Genomic DNA, 20,536 nt, shown 5'->3' on the forward strand with positions numbered 1-20,536 from the left:
TTCAGCCAGGCAGGGAGCCAGTTCTGCTGTAGCGCCTTTGAATCTGGTCTCAATGTTACATAGTGAGAGCTGAAAAAAGGATCTGTAACTGCATCTACTGACACATGGCTCCAGCATAGGAAGCGCTGGATTCCTGGTGCTGGGGCAGGCCAGCTGGGCCCAAGACCAGTCTTTGTTTACTGGAAATGAGTACAATGGATTCAGGAAGGCCCACCAGCAGTGGCTGTTGGAAGAAGTATGAAATTGATGTTTCTGCTACATTTGGGATCTGAGTGATCGATGAAAACAACAAGATGAGATAAAAGTAGTAAAGTAATCTTCAGCTTTTATTTAACACTATTTATATACAAATAGAATAATCCATGGACCTTTTGTCTCCCCCCACTCGTGAGAAAATAGCTGCTAAATAATCCACTGTGTTCACTAACTACCAGTGGTGATTTATAAGACCTGGACATTCAAATTTGAAACATAATGGGTCAAAAAGAAGAAAAAGGCAAAAGATTTGGCTCAGACACACAAATATGTTGGAAAGTCTTCCTAAGTAACCCCTGACAAAACAGCACATCAAGCTGATGCAGATATGACATCAAAACGAACTTGAAACAGCTTCAATTACCAGCTGTTCGTCCATCTTCTTCTACTTAACCATTTCAGGGTCACAGTGGGCAAGAGCCTAACCAAGGTGTAAGGTTTTGCAAGGAGAAATGAGAGACAGACAACTATTCACACGTATGGGCAATTTAGATTCACCAAACTTAACCCCAATAACTGCATGTCTTTAAACTGTGGAAGGAAGCCAGAGTACCCAGAGAGAACCCACGCAGACATGACGTGAAAGGACAGCGCCAGGATGCTGGATTTAAACCCAGGTGCTAACCACCCAACCACTGTGCTGCACATTTACCAAAATATTTGTCAAACTGTTTGCTTTTTCTATAATCTTGAACCATTTAAACGTTTTTTACAAATGAAGATTACAGATAAACTGTGATTGTGACTTAATGATATATTTCAGTTACTTTAGAAAAAGAAATGTTGTTTAATGAAAATTACTCTACAGCCAATGAGCTCCATGCAAACGCATGGGTTGGACGCAGGTTCCGCCAGAAGACAAGCTAATAAATGATGCCGTACTTCAGGCATGAACATTCTAATAATCCAGTCATTTAGACACAAATCACGACTTTGCTGTAGCAGACTGGTTTTGGTTACTGTTTTCCTGATGTACCCGATGATCACACAAATGAAAGGACAAACACTGGTGAATGTGAAAGACCAAATTCTTGATGAAGTCTTTCACTTTCAGTGTCAACTAAATAAAGAACTTGAATATGAAATACAGAAATAATACCCATAATACAGTGTAAACTTGGTTTCAGAGAGCAAACTTAACCCAAGCACTTTACACTGGTGCTGATGACTGAGACGTTTGCAGAGTTTTGTTTCTCTGGCGACAGCAGAGGACGGTCACCGTGACGATGACGATGAGGACTGTTAACATGATGAAGCCTACACCAACCCATGCTCCAACACTCAAATCTGCAGAAAGAACGAGGGTCACTGTTAAATATACTGGTTCTACCTGAGCACTCAAAGTGCTTTATACAACATGCCTCATTCACACCCAGACACAGACACACACACACACACACACACACACACACACACAGCGAGAGAGAGAGAGAGAGAGAGAGAGGGGGGGGAGATCATTACAGTTTTTTACAGACGCTAGGACACATGTCCCAATACTTAGGTCACTTTTGCAAAACTCTTCACACAATCCTCCTAACTGACCGTCAGCTTGGCAAAGCAGTTCATTTCACATTCAAAATGCACTACAACTACCAAAACACTTCATTCAGGTCTCAAATAAACTCATTCTTCCAGAACACTAGCAAAGGTTGACGGCCGACAAACACACTTTGTCATCCACAAAACAATGACCTGAAAAACACTAACAACATGTAGCATTACACAGTGTTTCCTTGTGTAAAACAAGGACACATCTCTGTTTATAATTTCAATATATGTTACTGGAATGGATCAGACATCATGCAGAATTCGTTAATATTTGTTTATGTATTTTTATTTTTTTGCACTAAGTAATCCCAAAATACAAGAATTTGTATACACACCATCCACTGATACACATACAATAGTAATTCTAATCTACTCGGTCTCCTCCATTTGGCCACAGGTTCTCATCCACATCACATCTTATGTCATCTAGGGCAACACACCTAGGAAAGAATCTTCTGGCTGCCAGAATTGAAGGAGTTGAAAAATTGAAGGAGTAACACCTGTGTAGATGTTCATCTACAATGAGAATAAGCTGTGGCTGGTTAAACTGCATTTTTAGATTTAAAATATGTTTCAATAAAATATTGCTGTTGGATTTTGCTGTCTTTTCAAGTTTTGCATTGTGTTATTGTTTTGGCCATAAGTTTAACAGTTTTGAAAACAGTATGTAAGCACATGCAAAATGTCCTGTACGTACAAAGATTTTTGGCAGTTGTTGTGTCTGAGTGAGAAGATAATTCATGAAATTTGAGAGATGTAGTCATTGAATGCATTTTGTGCCAAAACAATGATAACTGGTCCTCAGTTTAGCCCACATAGACTTAGGTCATAGTTTTGCAAACGTGACCTAAGTATTGAGACATGTGTCCTAGCGTCTGTAAAAAACTGTAAATCACATCCTGTCAGCCAGTCCCTTATGTCTGAGAAAGTTGTCACAGTGGATGACTCCACATATTTGGCACAGATGTTCAGTGCCCTCCTATTTATACAGCACTCGGAGTACACTAGCTTATGACCCACTGAGGCTGGGTGTGCCTCCTCCTAATCGTGAGCTGTTGATTTTTCACATAAGGCTCCAAGTGTTAACCACGATACTATGAAGCCAATGGAATCAAATCAAATCTGACAAAATACCAAATTAAGGTGTCTTAATTTCCAGCAGGGGGCAGCACTCTCCCTCTAATGCTGATATACACTGGTTGTTTATTACTCTGGTCTTGAGTACTTAAAGAGGAAGAAGCTGCAATTGAAACAACTAATAACAAATTTCAGTATGTATTCACCAAAGCTGAAATAGTTTACAGAGTTGCATGTAGAATATGTGTACCTTGCAGATTGTCCTGGGAACTTTCTGTGCACTGCTGCATGCTCCAGGATCCCTGCTGAGTGGCTTTGGGTCTGGATCTGATGAACGTTGCCACCATGAAGCAGTAACTCTCTCCTTTATCCAGCCCCGGTATCACTTTCATACTTGAGTTTGATATCTCATCTCTCTAAGGGGTAACAGCAGGACAGATTACTGTCATTCATCTGTAAACATTTAACCAACTAACCAAGCAGACATTTGGATGTTTGGGTCAAGTCTTCATTTGACTGATCGTAAGACCAGGCCCAGCAGAAAACAGCTAGCCTACACACACAAATGCCACATTGTTGTTCTTTATTTCAAATTCTTAGAGCTGCAGTTCTGGATTTTTAGAAGATGTCCAATGTTCATTCAACACTGGTAATACTGACCAGTGTTGAATGAAACTAGCCATAGGCCCTAAATCTAAAGGCCCAGATGAACTTGTTACTAACTAACTAACTAACCCACCTACTGTGTGGGTGCCTATAGAATGGGCTGACCACACTAAGCAGAGAGGGACCCATAGTAAGGCCCATTGCTAGCCCATATTCTTCGTGTGAGCAAGCCTAACGTGGAGCACTAACAGAATTACATGAAAAAGGTGTAATTTTTTCAGTTTAACAACATAATTTGCAGCTCATTTCACTTTTAGCGTTAACATCAGATTACCTTTCCTGTGCTTCCAGACTTGTAGTAGCGGATCTTATAATTAAGATCTTTTTTGAAAATGTCTCTGATGCTGAGCTGCTTCCCACGATCATAAATGGAGGTTAAAGGATCAGTGATGTTCACTATTACTCTTCTGTCATCCAATGGCGCCACAGTGAAACTCACAGCACTGATGTTACCTGGGGACAGGACCAACCAACAGTTATGCTGAGACTGCCTGCAAAGGTTTATTCATGCGCTAAAAGTCAGTTCAGTTAGTTTACAACATCATTACTAGAGCGAGTGAGTTTTTGAGTGGATGGGTGCTCTACTAAACATTATGTAGAATGCCTGATTGGTGCAGGTATGGTAGCCTTGACATTATGGGCTCAGCCACAACAGGGATCAGGATGCATGGATGACCTGATCAGGTCCAGGCTTTGATTGACATTAAGCTGTGAAGGCTAAGGGTGTGTGTGTGTGTGTGTGTGTGTGTGTGTGTGTGTGTGTGTCATATATAACCTACTCTCTCTATAGGGATTGAACCTGGAAGATTGAGTGTGAGGGAGTTCATAGTCCATGTCCATGATTTCTGTTTGAACATCAGCAAAGTAGGCCCTGTGAAATAGGGACACAAAGAATACATATGCTTTGGAGGCACATTCATCTGCACTTATATAACACATTACGAGTCAAACGTTTGGACACACCTTCTCATTTAGTCATTTTTCTTTATTTTCATGACTATTTACATTGTAGATTCTCACTGAAGGCATCAAAACTATGAATGAACACATATAGAGTTATGTAGTAAACAACAAAGTGTGAAACAACTCAAAAAATGTATTTTAAATTCTTCAAAGTAGCCGCCCTTTGCCTTGATTACTGCTTCGCACACGCTTGTCATTCTGTCGATGAGCTTCGTAAGGTCGTCACCTGAAATGGTTTTCCAACAGGCTTGAAGGAGGAGATGATGAGAACTTGTTGACCTCATTCTGCCAACCTGATTTCTGCACAACACAACTGATGGTCCCAATCCCATAAAAACGGCAAGAAATTCCACAAATTACTCCTGACAAGTCACACCTGTGAAGCGAAACCATTTCAGGCGACTACATCATGAAGCTCACCGAGAGAAGGCCGAGGGTTTGCAGCTCTGTCAACAAAGCAAAAGGGTATTTATCAATGTTTTTTTTCTTGCTACATAATTCCATATATGTTGCTTCATATGATTTAATGTCTTCAATTTGTAAAGTAAAGATAAAGAAAAACAATTAAATGAGAAGGTGTGTCCAAACGTTTGACTGGTAGTGTACATATAACTTTTCTTGAGTAAAATCACAGAGCACAAATATTGCTGACAATAAGAAAAAAATCAAAAGTAAAAGTATAAAGTAAGCTCGGTGTAAACCTACCAGATGTGTTTAAGGGTGATGGAAGTGTTCTTACCTATCCGAGGCCTTGAGGGACTGAGTCAGGTCACATTCTGATGCTGATATTTGGATACAATTAGGACTTTCTTCCCAGTCAGCATCTTCACTGCAAGTCACACGGCAGTTACTGACATGCGCTTATGAAAACAGTTTTTAAAACTCAATGGAAATGTTCCGCTTGACATGTCTGGATTGTGTTGTTTTTTGGCAAGCAAATATTTCCTCCTGTACACATAGTCATGATATATGCAAGCAATACATCGAGGTTAATTCACTTTTTCAGTTATTTATTTGAATCACTCTATCACTGTGACTGCCTGCCTGTAGGTGTGAACTCTTTCTTTAGGTTCTAGGTGTTCTTCCTCGATGACAGATGCAGGACACTTGAAATATTTAGTCTTCCCAGCTCATGGGGCTCTCTGGCTCTCCCTCGCCACCTTGACTTCCCATTGAACCCCATGAGTTGTATGATCTTGTTAAAGATGTTCATTAGAAACTAACATAGTGTTGTGTCAGTTTAGGACCAAAGCTGGGAAGGCTCGTAAAGAATTGACCAGGTAATCCACGGGACAACTGCTGCCTAAGCGGAAACCGTTAGCTGCCCCACATGTGTCAGGAGTATTGGAACGGCTGAGACGCATTTTCTCTCAAACTTAAATGTGCTGTGGGCCACTGCGGGCACTGTCATCTCATTGGAGGGCCACTTTAGTGTTCAAGTAGTACAAAAAACCCAAACAAACAAGAAAACACAAACATTTCCATTTTTTTTTTAATTTCAAATATTGTATAACAAGGTAAAACTGCAAATGTTTTCCCCTCACTCTTAACTAACCGAAGCCTTTCATTGAACTACCAAATAGACACACTGGTACTCTCTCTCTCTTGCGTTATATTTCTTCATGTCAATATATGGGCCAGAAGTAGGGGTGACGTGGGCCACAAGTGGCTCTATGGCTTTCAAACCCCAAAACATACTGCGCCAACAATTGGTCCGCCCCAACGATCTGGTCCCACAGCTCAAACAGAGTAATCTAGTGTTCACCAAACCTGTTCAAAGGGCCACAGGCCCAGAAGCAACCTCCGACGGGCCCTGCCTGCGGCAGAAACGCAGAGTAAAACAAATAAACCACACAGCTGGCGAGATAATCTTTGAGAAGATTTCAGCTTTTTTTGAGGACAGTGGTAATGAAGCATGTCTGTATGCTTGTAAATGGGCTGGTTCTTATATAGCACTTTTCCACTCTCACTGAGCACTCAAAGCGCTTTACACAACTTGTGCATTCACCCAGTCACACAAGCACTTTATCTAAGGTTTTAGTGCTTGTATCACTCCGATGGATGCATCGGAGGGCAACATGGGGTTAATATCTTGCCCCAGGATATTTGGTATGTAGACTGGAGGAGCCTGGGATCGAACCACCACCCTTCTGGTGAGTAGATCATCATGGCTTCATCCATGGCAGGAAAAGTGAGTGGTTTGGCTGCTGCACCTCAAACCTTTATTGCATTGTGCAGCAGATGGTGTTGTGCGCAAAACTAAGCACAGAGCTCAAAACAACAATGGACAGTGTGATGGCTACAATTGATTAAAGCCTCCAGCACTGCTTATTCCACATGCTGCTCTCAGAAATGTCTGCTGAGCACCATGACCTGTTATTGCACAATGATGTCAGGTGACTGTCCAAAGGCAGTGCACTGGAGTATTTCTGTGATCTCAAAGAGGAGAGCACAACTTTCCTCTGCAACAGCAGGCAAAAAAACAGCAGAAACACATTTGAACTGCATGAGGACAACAGCTTCATGGCCAGTGTCTGCTTTCTGAGCGACATATTCAAAACATGAATGACCTCAATGTGGGACTACAAGGCAGAGGCAAAACTGACACTGAGCTTGTGGAACAGATGCGTGCACTCCAAGCCAAGCCGAACCTTTCACCACCGACTTGAGCACAGGCCGGTTGCTGCATTTTCCAGGGCTCTGCAAAAGCATCTCATCTGCGGCACAAGTCATGGATGTGATGACTGATTTCACTGCGAGGTTGAAAGAGAAGTTTTCTGGTCGATTGGATGGACTTGCTCTACGCACAAAGGTGATGAGTTTTGCCAGAGACCCATTTAGTGTTTTAACAGAAGGGCCAAACAAAACAAATGTCAGGTTACTGTAGACTTGTGTACTGTTGATTTAAAACAAACCTGCATTCCCTCAGTGTGCAGCAGTAAATGTTGTATTCATGTTACTGCTATGGGTTTGTGCACTGATAGCTTTGATAGGATTGATTGTTCTTTTTAAATTCTGTTAAATGCACTTTAAGATGTGTCCGGGTCACATAAGTATGAACTTTATTTTGAAAGGGAATTGTCCAAATATTTTTTATTTTTTTATTTCAAATGTGAATAAAAAAAGTGTTGCTACTAGCGCAGGCTCTCTTCAGCTATAGCTCATTTATATGTTTTTTCATGTGCATGTGTGAAATGTCACAAGATTTAAAAGGGAAAAAATAATAAACAACTTTTTTTCAATACATTTGTGTTGGTTTGAAACTTATCGTGATCTGCTGCTGACTGGCTGCTAAACAATATCTGGCCCAGATATATTCCTTGGTTTTAAAATCTGGTCCAACTAACTTTATAGCCGTGGTGTACACTGTTGTGCCAGGAGGATTGCCGTGATTTACACACTGCGGGAAACCAAAAACCATCTGGATCCATTTCAGTTCGCATACCCGTCAAACTGCTTGACCGATAATGCATTTTCAACTGCCCTTCACTCAGCCCTCACACACCTGGACACGAGAGACTCATGTATCAGAATGCTGTTCATAGACTTCAGTTCAACATTCAACAGGATCATTCCACAGGAGCTCAGACGTGAACTGGATCAGCTGGGGATCAGCACCTCGCTCTGTAACTAGTTGCTGGATTTCCTGACAGGAAGAGGCGATCGTGGCTCAAGAGTTGGGTATTCGTCTTGTAATCGGAAGATTGCGCCAGCTCGGACAGTCTCGGTCATTGTGTCCTTGGGCAAGACACTTTACCCTACTTGCCTACTGGTGTTGGCCAGAGGGGCCGATGGTGCGATATAGCAGCCTCGCTTCTGTCAGTCTGCCCCAGGGCAGCTGTGGCTACAACTGTAGCTGCCTCCACCAGTGTATGAATGCAAGAGTGAATGAATAGTGGCATTGTAAAGCGCTTCGAGGGTCTCAAAAGTGCTATATAAATGGAATCTATTATTATTATTATTATTATTATTATTATTATTATTATTATTATTATTAAGACAGCAGGCAGTACGGGTCAGCAGCAACACCTCCAGCATACGAACGCTGAATACGGGTAATGGAATACATCCAGCAACCAAGCTGCTCTCAGCGTCAAAGACTCCAACCTAAAGAAACACTTCAGTGTCTTCGATGTACTATTGCTGTGATTTATTACTATTAATGAAGGCTGCATTACAACCTGCTAGCTGCAAATAATCACGTGCAGCTCTGAAAGAAGACAGAAAGAAAACATATTACTAATAAAGAAATAATTTTCTATACAAGATCACTGCAAAAAGTGCAGCCTCACCTAATGTCCCCCCTACTGTTGCTCATTTTATATTAAGATTTAGAAATCTAGTTGGTGTTACTTTTCAGAACTGCTCGTGATCACTTGCAGCTAGCAGGTTGTTAATGCTGTCCATCAAGTCTAACAGTCTGCAGTCTATGTGTCATGACCCCACGGTGTTCAGCAAACTGGACCTGCGAAACGCTTACCACCTGGTGAGGATCCGGGAGGGAGATGAGTGGAAGACCGCTTTCAACACTCATATCGGACACTATGAGTATCTCGTCATGCCCTTTGGCTTAACCAATGCGCCCGCGGTCTTCCAGGCCCTTGTTAACGATGTTCTGAGGGATTTTATTAATCGATGTGCTTTTGTGTACCTTGATGATATTCTCATTTTCTCTAAGTCCCAGGCGGAGCACGAGAGTCACGTGAGGCAGAACCGGTTGTTCGTGAAAGCGGAGAAATGTGAATTTCACGTTGACACGGTGGCCTTCCTTGGCTATATCATCTCTCAGGGGGATCTCAAACCTGACCCCGAGAAGGTCCGGGCCGTGGTGGACTGGCCTCAACCGCCGAACCGCCAGCAACTCCGACGGTTCCTAGGATTCGCCAACTTCCACCGACGCTTCATAAAGGACTACAGTAAGATCGCCTCACCTCTCACTGCGCTTACCTCTCCCAAAGTTCCTTTTCAGTGGGACCTCTCTGCTCAGGAGGCCTTTTCCCTACTAAAGGAGAAGGTCACTACCGCCCCCATCCTCCGTCAGCCCAACCTCAGGCAACCGTTCGTGGTGGAGGTGGATGCTTCGGACTCTGGAGTGGGAGCAGTTCTGTCTCAACGATTTGAAGGTACGCTCCATCCCTGTGCATTCTTTTCTCGTCGTCTCTCACCCGCAGAACAGAACTACGGCATCGGTGATCGGGAGCTGCTAGCGGTCAAACTGGCCCTGGAGGAGTGGAGGCACTGGCTTGAGGGCGCGGAACACCCGTTCATCGTGTGGACCGACCATAAGAACCTTGAGTACATCCGGTCCGCCAAACGCCTAAATTCACGACAAGCCAGGTGGGCCCTCTTCTTCACAAGATTCAATTTCACCATCACTTACAGACCAGGGTCGCGCAACGTGAAGCCCGATGCACTCTCCCGTCAGTTTTCCAGTACGGAAGGAGACTCCGATCCAGAACCGATTCTTCCAGCTACCTGTGTTATTGGAGCTGTCACATGGGAGATCGAAGCTCTCGTGCGCGAGGCCCAGGATACTGACCCCGACCCGGGGACGGGCCCCCTGGTCGGTTGTTTGTCCCTGCTGCTGTCCGACCTCAGGTACTCCACTGGAGCCCGCCGCACCATCACCTTCCTCCAGCGGTTTTTCTGGTGGCCCACCTTGGACAAGGACGCCAGGGAGTACGTTATGGCGTGCGCCACGTGTGCCCGGAACAAACGTCCCAACCGACCACCCGCCGGGCTTCTTCAACCACTCCCCACGCCAGGACGGCCATGGTCTCACGTTACGGGGCTCCCACCGTCATCCGGTAACACCACCATCCTCACTATTGTTGACCGTTTTTCTAAGTCGGCTCATTTCATTGCCCTCCCCAAGCTCCCTACAGCCCTGGAGACCGCCCAGCTGCTCACCACCCACGTCTTCCGGCTTCATGGCATTCCGATGGACATCGTTTCCGACCGGGGACCCCAATTTACCTCTCGGGTTTGGAAGGAGTTCTGCATGCAGATCGGCGCCGCGGTCAGTCTCTCTTCGGGCTTCCACCCTCAGAGCAATGGACAGGCCGAGCGTACCAACCAAGAGCTCGAAGCGGCACTCCGCTGTGTCGTCTCTCTCAACCAGGCCACTTGGAGCGAGCAGCTCCCCTGGATTGAGTACGCCCACAACTGCCTGACCTCTTCAGCCACTGGACTGTCGCCGTTCGAAGCCTCATTGGGCTACCAACCACCCCTGTTCCCGGCCGTGGAGGGTGAGCATGCCGTCCCATCAGTACAACATCATTTCCGCAGGTGCCGCCGGGCCTGGCGGTCCACCCGAGCCGCTCTGCTGCGGACGGCGGAGCGCAATAAAGAGATCGCTGACCGCCACCGGATCCCTGCGCCTGCCTATACAGTTGGGCAACAGGTATGGCTCTCCTCACGCTTTGTTCCCCTTCGTGCAGAGTCGAAGAAACTTTCCCCGGCTTTCATCGGTCCGTTCGAGATTGAGGCCCTGGTCAATCCGGTATCCGTCCGTCTGAAGCTGCCTCGCAATATGCGTATCCATAATGTTTTCCAAGTCTCCCAGGTCAAGCCCGTGCTCTCCAGCCCGTTGTGCCCTCCTTCCGGGCCCCCTCCGCCCGCCCGGCTCGTGGATGGGCAGGAAGTGTTTAACATCACCCGCGTTATGGACTCTCGGCGGCGGGGGCGGGGCGTCCAGTACCTGGTGGACTGGGAGGGCTACGGGCCAGAGGAACGTTCCTGGGTGCCCCGGTCGGCGGTTCTGGCTCCTGGTCTGCTCCGCGAGTTTCACCGGCGGCATCCGGGTAAGCCGGGTGGGTCGCCGAGGGGCTCCCGTTGAGGGGGGGGTACTGTCATGACCCTGTGCCTTCTCGGCTGACTCTGTATGGCTACAAGTGTTTTTGTTGTGCTGCATCTCTCTCTCTCCCCTGCACTGCGCTCTACCGGGGCGGAGTCATGACGGCTCCAGCCCCTGGCTCGGACACCTGCAAGCAATCATCTCACTCACTTCTTAAGGCGGCTGCTGAGAGTGCTTCCTCGCTGGATTATTGTGTAACACTCGTCAGTGTCATCACCTATCTGAGCCTTTTTCTGAGTTTCTGTCGTGCCACTACTTACCTGCCTTTCCTCTCTGTGCCAGGATTCTCGCCAGCCTGAGGACCGCCGTTGGTGAGCTAAAGCCGGAGTCCGAGCTACCTGAGCTTCAGTGGATTTTGTACATAGCCCTCTTCTTCCCGTGCCTGTGCTTCCCGGAGACCCTCTTCCTGTGCCCCCTCACCTGTATATATTCGCACCTGGTGTCTGTGTGTGTAAATAAAACGTGAACTTTAGTGACGGTCTGACTCCGAGTCCCTCCTGAGCCTGACACTATGAACTAACCAATGGTAGCTCGGTGGCGAGTAGCCTTCAAATTTAAATTCAAAATGTATTTGTGTAGCACATTTAAACTGGGTTGACCGAAGTGCTTCACAATCGGCTAAAAACAAGAGAAAACAACAGAGAAACACAGATAAACAAGAAGACAGTGAATTAACAATACAAACATAAAACAGGCCTGATGGTACTCATACTGAACTCAAATTAAAAGCCAAAGTAAAGACGTGAGTTTTAAGACGCAATTTAAAAGACTGAATAGACTCTACAGTACGAATCTCCTCTGGCAGATTCTTCCAGAGTCTGGGCGCTGCTGCTGCGAAGGCCCGATCTCAAACGAGCCCTCGGTTGTGCTAAGAGCATCTGGCTAGATGATCTCAGTGCTCTTTTGGGGTCATACATGTTGAGGAGTTTGTTTAAATAACTAGGCGCCATATTATTTAAAACTTTAAAAGTAAGTACTCTTAAAATCAACACGATATTTTACAGGGAGCCAGTGTACATCTGCTGAAACTGGAGTGATGTGTTCATACATTCTAACAGCTGTTAAAAGACGTTCAGTAATAGTAATAAATCACAGAGCAGTAGGATAAATAGCACGAGAATATATCAAATAATCACACTGAGTAACTTAACAGAATACATTACAAACTACATTTTGGGTCAATGTACTCTGTAATCTGTAGTGGAATTTTAAAAGTAACCTTCCCAACACTGCTCCCCAAGGATGTGTTGAGCCCACTTCTCTTCACTCTGCTGACCCACGACTGCACATCATCACACAGCCTCTTCATCTAATTTGCAGACAACACAACTGTGGTAGGTCACATCAGCGACAACGATGAGACCTACTACCGGCGTTAAGTTACTAAAAGAGTTAATAGTGGTTTCCCTGAATGTGGAGAAGACTAAGGAGATCATCGTAGACTTCAGGAGAGCTCACACCATGTATGCTCCACTAACCATCAATGGTGCTGCTGTGGAGAGGGCAAGCAGCACCAAGTTCCTGGGTGTGCACATCTCAGAAGGTCTCTCTTGGTCAAAGAAAACAGCCTCACTGGTCGTTTACAGTTTTTTCTGATTGCTTAAGCACATTTTTTGTAACTATTGGCTAATTTTGCAAAACTCTTCACACAAATAAGAAAACCTGTCACCCAATCATCAAAACATTGTAGTTCTCTTGCAAAAGCAAACACAGCTAGATTAACTCTTCACACCTTTGTAAAAATGGTGTTTCCGTATCAAACAGTACACACAAGCCATCATCTACTAAGCACACAATGCGCCAACTGCACACTGGTGGTATGAATACAAAACACATCTGGCCTTTGCTTTCTCTGTGCACAAGGTAGGCTATGTCAGTGTGAGCTCATACGTCTGTCATAGATCCATAAGCATAGAGGGATCCAAACTTCAAGTACTGCTGTTTATTCAAACACATCAAAACAAACACAAGTGTTTATTTCCAAGTATAGGATTATTTGCAATCGCCATAATGACTCTATGGGTTACTTAGTCTGCAGTGAACATGCTTCCTCTGCCCCAGCATCTGGTCATCTAGCAATTCTGTAAAGTAACAATTTCAGTATTTTTACATCAATGGTATTGGTGTGTTTCTCATTGGCATATGGCAGTGCTACAAATCTTTGTGCGAAGTGACTATACTAACCGATTCTCATTTCAAGATGTCCTTATGATGCTTGCTACAGTGTAGCGGCTCGAGTTAGGCTGGACCCGTTGGCCAGCTTCCCTCAGGGTCATTCCACGGTTGATTACATGGTCCACTATTGTAGCTCTGATGTCATCAGCAATTCTATTTCTTACTCTTCCTACCCTTCCTCTCCCCCCTCCTCATCTTCCTCTCCCCCCTCCTCGTCTTCCTCTTGCTCCTCCTTGTCCTTGTCGTCCTCTTCATCCTACTTCTTCACCTCCACGTCCTCTTCCTCGGCCTCCTCTACTTCTCACTCTTTCTGCTCCCTCCATTGTACTCCGCACACACAGCTTACCTGTATTATAGTGCTTAGGCTGATTGCAAAGTGAACTAATTATCTAAAAAAGTTTTCACATGTGAAAGTGTGCAAGACAGTTGGCAAATTAGTGTTAATGATAGCCATACATGTGTATACTTTTGCTAGGAGTGTGTTGGAAATTTGGTAATTGAGTGTTGTGCAGTGAATTGTGCCTACAGTTTTGCAAAGTGTGTGTTACAAAATTGCAAACTGAGTGCAAAGCAGTTTTTGTGCTTTTAGTTTTGCAAACTCAGTGAGTGGTTTTGCTATAAGTCTGAATAGTTTTACAGTTTTTTCTGAATGCTTAAACCCTAACTGTGATTCCTGTAGCACAATCTCTAAAACCATTCAGACTTATAGCAAAACCACTCACTGAGTTTGCAAAACTAAAAGCACAAAAACTGCTTGATGCGGAAACACCATTTTTACGAAGGTGTGAAGAGTTAATCTAGCTGTGTTTGCTTTTGCAAGAGAACTACAATGTTTTGATGATTGGGTGACAGGTTTTCTTATTTGTGTGAAGAGTTTTGCAAAATTAGCCAATGGTTACAAAAAATGTGCTTAAGCAATCAGAAAAAACTGTAAGCCCAACAACAACTCTACTTCCTCCACAAACTGAGGAGGAAGAGCCTCAAAATACCCGAAGTTTAAAGGCATCTTTGAGGTTCAAAATGTGTGTGTGTGTGTGTGTGTGTGTGTGTGTGTGTGTGTGTGTGTGTGTGTGTGTGTGTGTGTCTCACCGTGAGAACCTGACAGTGTATGTGTAGTCAGAGGACATCACACTCCAGCGAAGATGTGTGGTGAAGTCCAGAGACACCCAGTGGACGTCTTGTGCTCTGGGGACTGAGTTCACATCTGTGAATAAAATAAAACATCGTCAGTATTTTCCAGTTTTCCATGACTCCTGCTTCCTGTTTTCGTTGGGTTTTTGTGTTTGTTTTTATTTTACAATAACTGAATTGAATGAAGGATCTTAATGAACCATTTATTTAAGCTGGAGAAAATGATGACAACTCCTTCAACATCTTCATACTCGTAATCAGAACCAAATTAAAGTCTGCGAGTCAGCAAAGGTAGGCACAGGTCCAAAATGAGAGTTTTACATAACAGAAAGTTATACATTTTATAAAATCATAAAGCGAATGCATCTGTTAAAAACTGTAGTGGAAGATTTTGTTTAGTTCAGCATATTTAGAAAATCCCCACATCTGTGCACCGTCATGGAATGGTTAATGAGTACTCCATTACTAATATGTTTTATTCACAGACGCCTTTCAAAACACTCAAGTTTACAATACAAGCAATTCAATTACAAGTCACAGTATGGATCAAATAAAAGTTGGAAGATGTCGTAGAATTAAAAGTCAGTACAACAGAGTTTTCAGACTGAGAGCGAATCAATATTTCAAACATGGTGGTGGGAGAGCTAAAGATGAGGGGCAAATCGGTTCAAGGCTCTGAAGCCCAGAGGGGGTCCGATGAGCAGATGGCATAATGACAGTAAGCGAGAAGGAGGATCTCAGAGTACAGGAAGGAGAGGTGATGCGATGAATATCACATTATTACACAACGGTACGTGTTCCTACCAGACGAAGCTCAGTTTGTCACTGTTTAATTTAAGAAAATTAGCAAACAACCAATATTTAATTTTGCATAAGCAGTCAGTGAGAGCAAAACTTGATAGAAAGCTAGATGCCATCAGAGTAAGAATAAAAATGCAAAAGCAGTTTTCTTTCAAATGTGACCAGAAACCCACGGGACCATCCCACTGCTATTTTCTAAATATTCTAAATTTCTTTCAGATTCTCTGCAATATTTCAGAACATCTGTAATTGTTGGACATTTTACTGCATCATAATACCAAGCATGAAACTTTAAGTCCTGTGTAAGATGCTTAACTCTTCTGTCTGTGTTCTCTATCAGATGAAGTAGAGCCTGCTGTGTTGTAAGGACTAAACTTTGATATGTGATATGCTAAAACTGAAACGAGACATGACACTGGTGTCTAGGTAAAATGTCTAACACCAGTCGCCTCTGTCTGTCTGTCTGCCGATCATGTGCTGTGTGTTTTACCTGCAGTGGTTATGCCGAAGGCAGACAGAGAGAGTCCCAGCCAAAGCAGAGTTTTTACAGTTGCCATGTTAGTACCAGCGTGTCCTTTCTCTGTCCTGATCTGTCCTGATCTGTTAGCTGAAGAGAGCAGAAGGAGCTGAAAAGGATTGGTGCCGCTTCCGTTCAGCTGCACACACAAGGGTAATGGGGTGGGGTATGCTGATCCTTCCCACATGTTTGCCTCAACATTGGGGAATGGGGGAGGAGATGTTCTGAAACAATTTGCTCAATCCGAACTGTTTTCCTTCTTATTCATCCCCTTTACGACGTTTACAGGAATTGGATTGCGATCGTGCAGTGTGCAAACTTTTGCAAAAGAATGCTTATATTTACGTTTAACCTGTCTTATCATGAAGTTCTTCTTTGTGGAAAGGAATTCGCCTGCACTCCACGGTCTGTCTGTTCAATGGTGTTTTTGTGAGTGCACGCAGTTTGATGCCCTGTTGCCTTGACAACTAATAGGCTTTGTGTGAGTGGTTCAGTTTTACTAACTTCTAGGTTGCCGGGAAACTTGTTTCTTTCTAGTTTCACTCAGCAGCAATGCACACAAATACCACACAGTACAAAATAGGATGCATTATTACAATTTTTGCTCAGTCGCTTTGAAACATTTCCCAAAACACTTTTAAAGTTCTCGGCAGTGAAGACATATTTCCATAAACATGTGTGAAATACACTGCAGCTCACCCAGAGCCTCAGTTCATATTTTAAAGTCACATGTTTGTGTCAGTGAAAAGGTCACTGCCAACAAAATTAAAGGTTTAGAAATGTTGTAAGAATAATTTCTCATCTTCCAATTTCACAGTCAGGTCCAAAACATTTGCTACAGTATACTTGAGCTTGAAAAAACCTGTTAGGGATGACTGGATGTTATTGCAGCAAATACTTCTCCTCACTATGGAACAGGTGAAGAACCAGCAAGTACACATGATTCAGTCCACTGCAGTGAGATTTATGTGTTGGGCATTCAAAAAGCTCTTGATTCATCAGGACAGAAGGTTTCTTGGCAGGATGAAGGAGATCCTGCCAAGAAACATGAAATGTAGATTGTTCATTTGGTAGAAATGTTAATAATGTATATTATAATTCCAACAAAGCTTCATCTTGGAATATGACTGGCAGCTGTAAGTCTGACAAAATGTCAGCATATTTAAGTGCATATAAATGCATGGTTATCATTTGATGATATTTCATCTATAAAAACATGAATTATTTAATATTTTCGGAAACTTGGGAGAAACTAAGCTATTGAAGTAACCGTGAGGAAGAACTGAGGCTTTTAGTTAGTTAAAAAACTAAAAATAGATCACTTTGTTGTTCTAATGTCGGTTGTACAAATGCAACAAAAAACAAGACATTTATGAGAACTTTTACAGACTCTACCTTCCCTTTGCTCTCCATCCATTAGTCCCTTGGGTGAGCAGAGCAGGGAAAAATGCCAAGGAATGTGGCTGTGAAGAAAACAGTCAGCTCTTTTATATGCTTGTGGGAATTCATGCTTCCCATGATTTCACCTATTTCAGATCATCTAAAAGCCTCACTGGGAGCCAGTAACTATGTGGGAAAAGTTCAGCAGTCGCAGTCATTTCCATGAAACCTTCTGGTATCATGTAAGCACCTGAGTGACAAACGTTGGACCCTCCTCCACATGTACGCAGGAACACACACTTACTCCAAAAACCCACAAGCGTACAAAGTATTTGTCTTTTTTGGTTAGCTTCACTCCAGGATTGTTTTGTGCATTTCACTTTGTCCAGGAAACGATGATGATGTGGATTAAATACTGGAAACAGCTTTACGTGGTAAAGCGTGTGTCGTTTCTTCTAGGATTTCCTGCGTTAAAGTGTCGGAGCATCTGCTTTGCTTCTTCTCAGCACTGGTTAATAAACAAAGCATTGCTGTAAACAATGAGAGCCCGGACACATGTTTCTGATCACTGCAGCACCAACACCAGCGCACACATGCAACACGAAATCAGTGTGATGGTGCAGCCAGTCTTGTAAAATTCACTGCTCAACAACCAAGTCAGTGTTTACATCAAGTAAACATAGTGACAGGTCCAAAAGTAGTTGTTTTTCCTTTTTTAAGTGCAGTTTAACAGTAAATGAAGGGTTTAACAAAAGTATTGCATTAACCTTTAAAGAATGAAAACCATTTCTATGCGCAGTTCTCCATTTTCAGAGGCTAAAATGCACCATTAACTGGAAAGTATTTTCCTGGTGTGGTGAGGCCTGCTTCCTCATTACTTCATAACAAATAAAGCAAACACAACATATGCAGTTGATTCCAACTCTGGAATTTGCATCTGGTAACTTTTAAGGCTTTTAATTCTCAATGAGGCCCAGCGAAGACGAAGAGGCCGAAAACCCCAAACAAACTATCAGACAGAGCAAAACCTCTACGTACATACGTACATTGTTAAACGAAGGAATACTTTGGTAAACACAGCAACACTGTCTCTGGTGGGCTCTACAGCCCACAACATACAGTGAGCTCTCAGTCTATTCAATGCAGATTTTGTAAACAGAAAACTACTGTAGAAAAGTGTCTCCAAAGCCTGCCTGCGTAGTCGCAGTGATGCTGTTCTTCTCTTTTTAGAATAATAAACATCCACCCAAGCAAACTCTGAAAATCACCACTAATCCCTTCTGTGCTGTGCTCAGCCAAGTGCTGTCCCGAGAGCTTTAAGTGGTGCCTTAGACTTAATTTGTAGACATAAGACAGAAAGGCTTGACTAACAAAGTGTAATATTTCAGCAGCGTCCTCCCTATGCTGGAATGTTGAAATCTAATGAGTGATAGTCATGTAAGGAATGCCAGTTTCACGGAAGGAGTCAGCATGGTGTTCACAAGGTTGCAAGGAAATTTAATGACTCACCCGGTCACTCTGACACATCTCACTCAAGTACCTGACTCACATCGTAGCTGTTTGTTCACACCAGGCTGCTTTACGTAGAGTGAACATTCAGGCCTCCTGCTTTGCTGTGTGGAGTCACACAGCTATGATCTCGCAGTCCTAAAATGCCTGTCAGCTGCAACATTCAAATCCCAGCTGGTGTCTTTCTGTTTTCAAAACACGTGTACTCGTTAAATCCATGGAAAATTTGAAATAAAAGGGACAATAAATACAGCACAGTGATGAGTTTATCTCTTAACACTGGGACTGTGTCAAATTAACCAGCATGTTAGCTGCTGCTGCTGCTGCTGCTGCTTCATCAACAGTAGAACCAGCAGTGTTGGGCAAGTTGTTTGGAAAAGTAATTAATTATAGATACTAATTACTTCTTCAAAAAAAAGTAACTGAGTTAATAACTAAATTACAAGATTCTAAAAGTAATTAATTACTAGGAAAAGTAACTATTGTGCTACTTAAAAAAGTTGTTTAACCCTCTGGGGTCCAGGTCATAATTGCCCATTTTTAACTACTTCTGATGTTTCCTCTACATTTCACCTTTAAAACGATTTTCTTTGCCTTGTTTCGTATTGTGGCAGACCACCAGGTGGCTCCACTCACACCCAAGTTGAAGGGAAGTGCTGGGGTGGAGATTTTGGCGCTTACTATATGTGAAGTTCTGAGAGTCAGTTAATAAAGTTGGAGTGAGACACTGAGACCTCTCCTGTCGTTATTACATACCTCCACAGTATCATCCTTTTCAGCACTACCTCACGTGTCTGAATTTACAGTCATGTTTTCATTTTGACTACAGTATTAACACAACTGATCTAAAATCAGACAAAAAACATAAAATGAATCGTTATGAATCGTATTTCATAACTTTAAATGTAAATATAGTTTGTAAATTTTAAAATCCTGTCACGGTCACCGAGGCAGACCGTGGGGAAGTGGGGAAGGACCCAAACGCTGGACTCTGTGCAGTGAACAGTTTATTTACAGTGCAGAAAAGGACAATAAATCCACATGTGCTCCCTTGACTTCCGTGTCGTGTCTTCTCCCAGAAATCAGTGTCTTTGCACTCCCTGTGCTCGGTGCCCTCCTGTTTCCACGCTCCTCATGGAGTCTTCGCTCCCCCGACGAGCCTCATCAGCAGCAGGTGAGTGGCATGGTCTTCAGGTGTGGCCAGCTCTCCTGCAGGGCCACACCCACCAGGCCTACGGGTGCCTGTCACCCAGCCTACAGGAAACAGCCACACCTGCAGACACACACGCACACATGCCTGCGTATACATACAAATGTGGAACACAGAATGGCAGCACAGTGCAGCAAAAATACAAATAATAATAATAATAACAATAATAATGAGAGTCCACACTGCTCAAGGACCCTGGGTCACTCACACCCACCTGACCTACAGGTCAGTGGCCACTCTTTCAGTGATGAGGATATGCACATCCTGGACAGGGAGGAACGCTGGTTTGAGCAGGAAGTCAAGGAGGCCATTTACATGAAAAGGGAAAGGCCACCTTTAATTTGAGGAGGGGGGCTAAGGGTACATCTGTCACCATCTTACAATACTGTGATTGTAGCTATTCCCCAACTCTCTGTGAATGGCACTCATGGTCATTGATCAATGGTCT

The 20,536-nt window shown here is 43.6% G+C and overlaps 2 protein-coding genes across 2 annotated transcripts in view; both read right to left on the bottom strand.

Annotated features, from left to right (window-relative positions):
- Nucleotides 1–20,536, bottom strand: part of LOC309694714 (uncharacterized protein) — a gene marked incomplete at its 3' end in the record, with an annotated part of 515,021 nt that overhangs the window by 210,973 nt on the left and 283,512 nt on the right. The window lies entirely within an intron of this gene.
- On the bottom strand, nucleotides 309–16,161 carry LOC309694193 (tissue factor-like). Its single transcript, XM_082514053.1, has 7 exons — nucleotides 15,963–16,161; nucleotides 14,630–14,744; nucleotides 5,249–5,338; nucleotides 4,326–4,417; nucleotides 3,821–3,999; nucleotides 3,131–3,296; nucleotides 309–1,542 (listed from the first exon to the last, which is right to left on the bottom strand). The coding sequence occupies exons 1-7, from the start codon at nucleotides 16,027–16,029 to the stop codon at nucleotides 1,406–1,408; spliced, it is 846 nt and encodes a 281-aa protein (XP_082370179.1). The 5' UTR covers nucleotides 16,030–16,161; the 3' UTR covers nucleotides 309–1,405.

The sequence above is a fragment of the Aulonocara stuartgranti genome (assembly GCF_965226115.1).
Source record: "Aulonocara stuartgranti genome assembly, chromosome: 18".
Taxonomy (NCBI): Eukaryota; Metazoa; Chordata; class Actinopteri; order Cichliformes; family Cichlidae; genus Aulonocara; species Aulonocara stuartgranti.

What these genes read in the sequence shown, in the direction of transcription:
- LOC309694193 (XM_082514053.1), bottom strand. Translation starts at nt 16,029, where the DNA reads ATGGCAACTGTAAAAACTCTGCTTTGGCTGGGACTCTCTCTGTCTGCC. An exon ending in TACACTGTCAGGTTCTCACG is followed by an intron (nt 5,339 to 14,629) that starts GTGAGACACACA and finishes TGTGACTTGCAG; the next exon opens with TGAAGATGCTGACTGGGAAG. An exon ending in GTTCAATCCCTATAGAGAGA is followed by an intron (nt 4,000 to 4,325) that starts GTAGGTTATATA and finishes TCCTGTCCCCAG; the next exon opens with GTAACATCAGTGCTGTGAGT.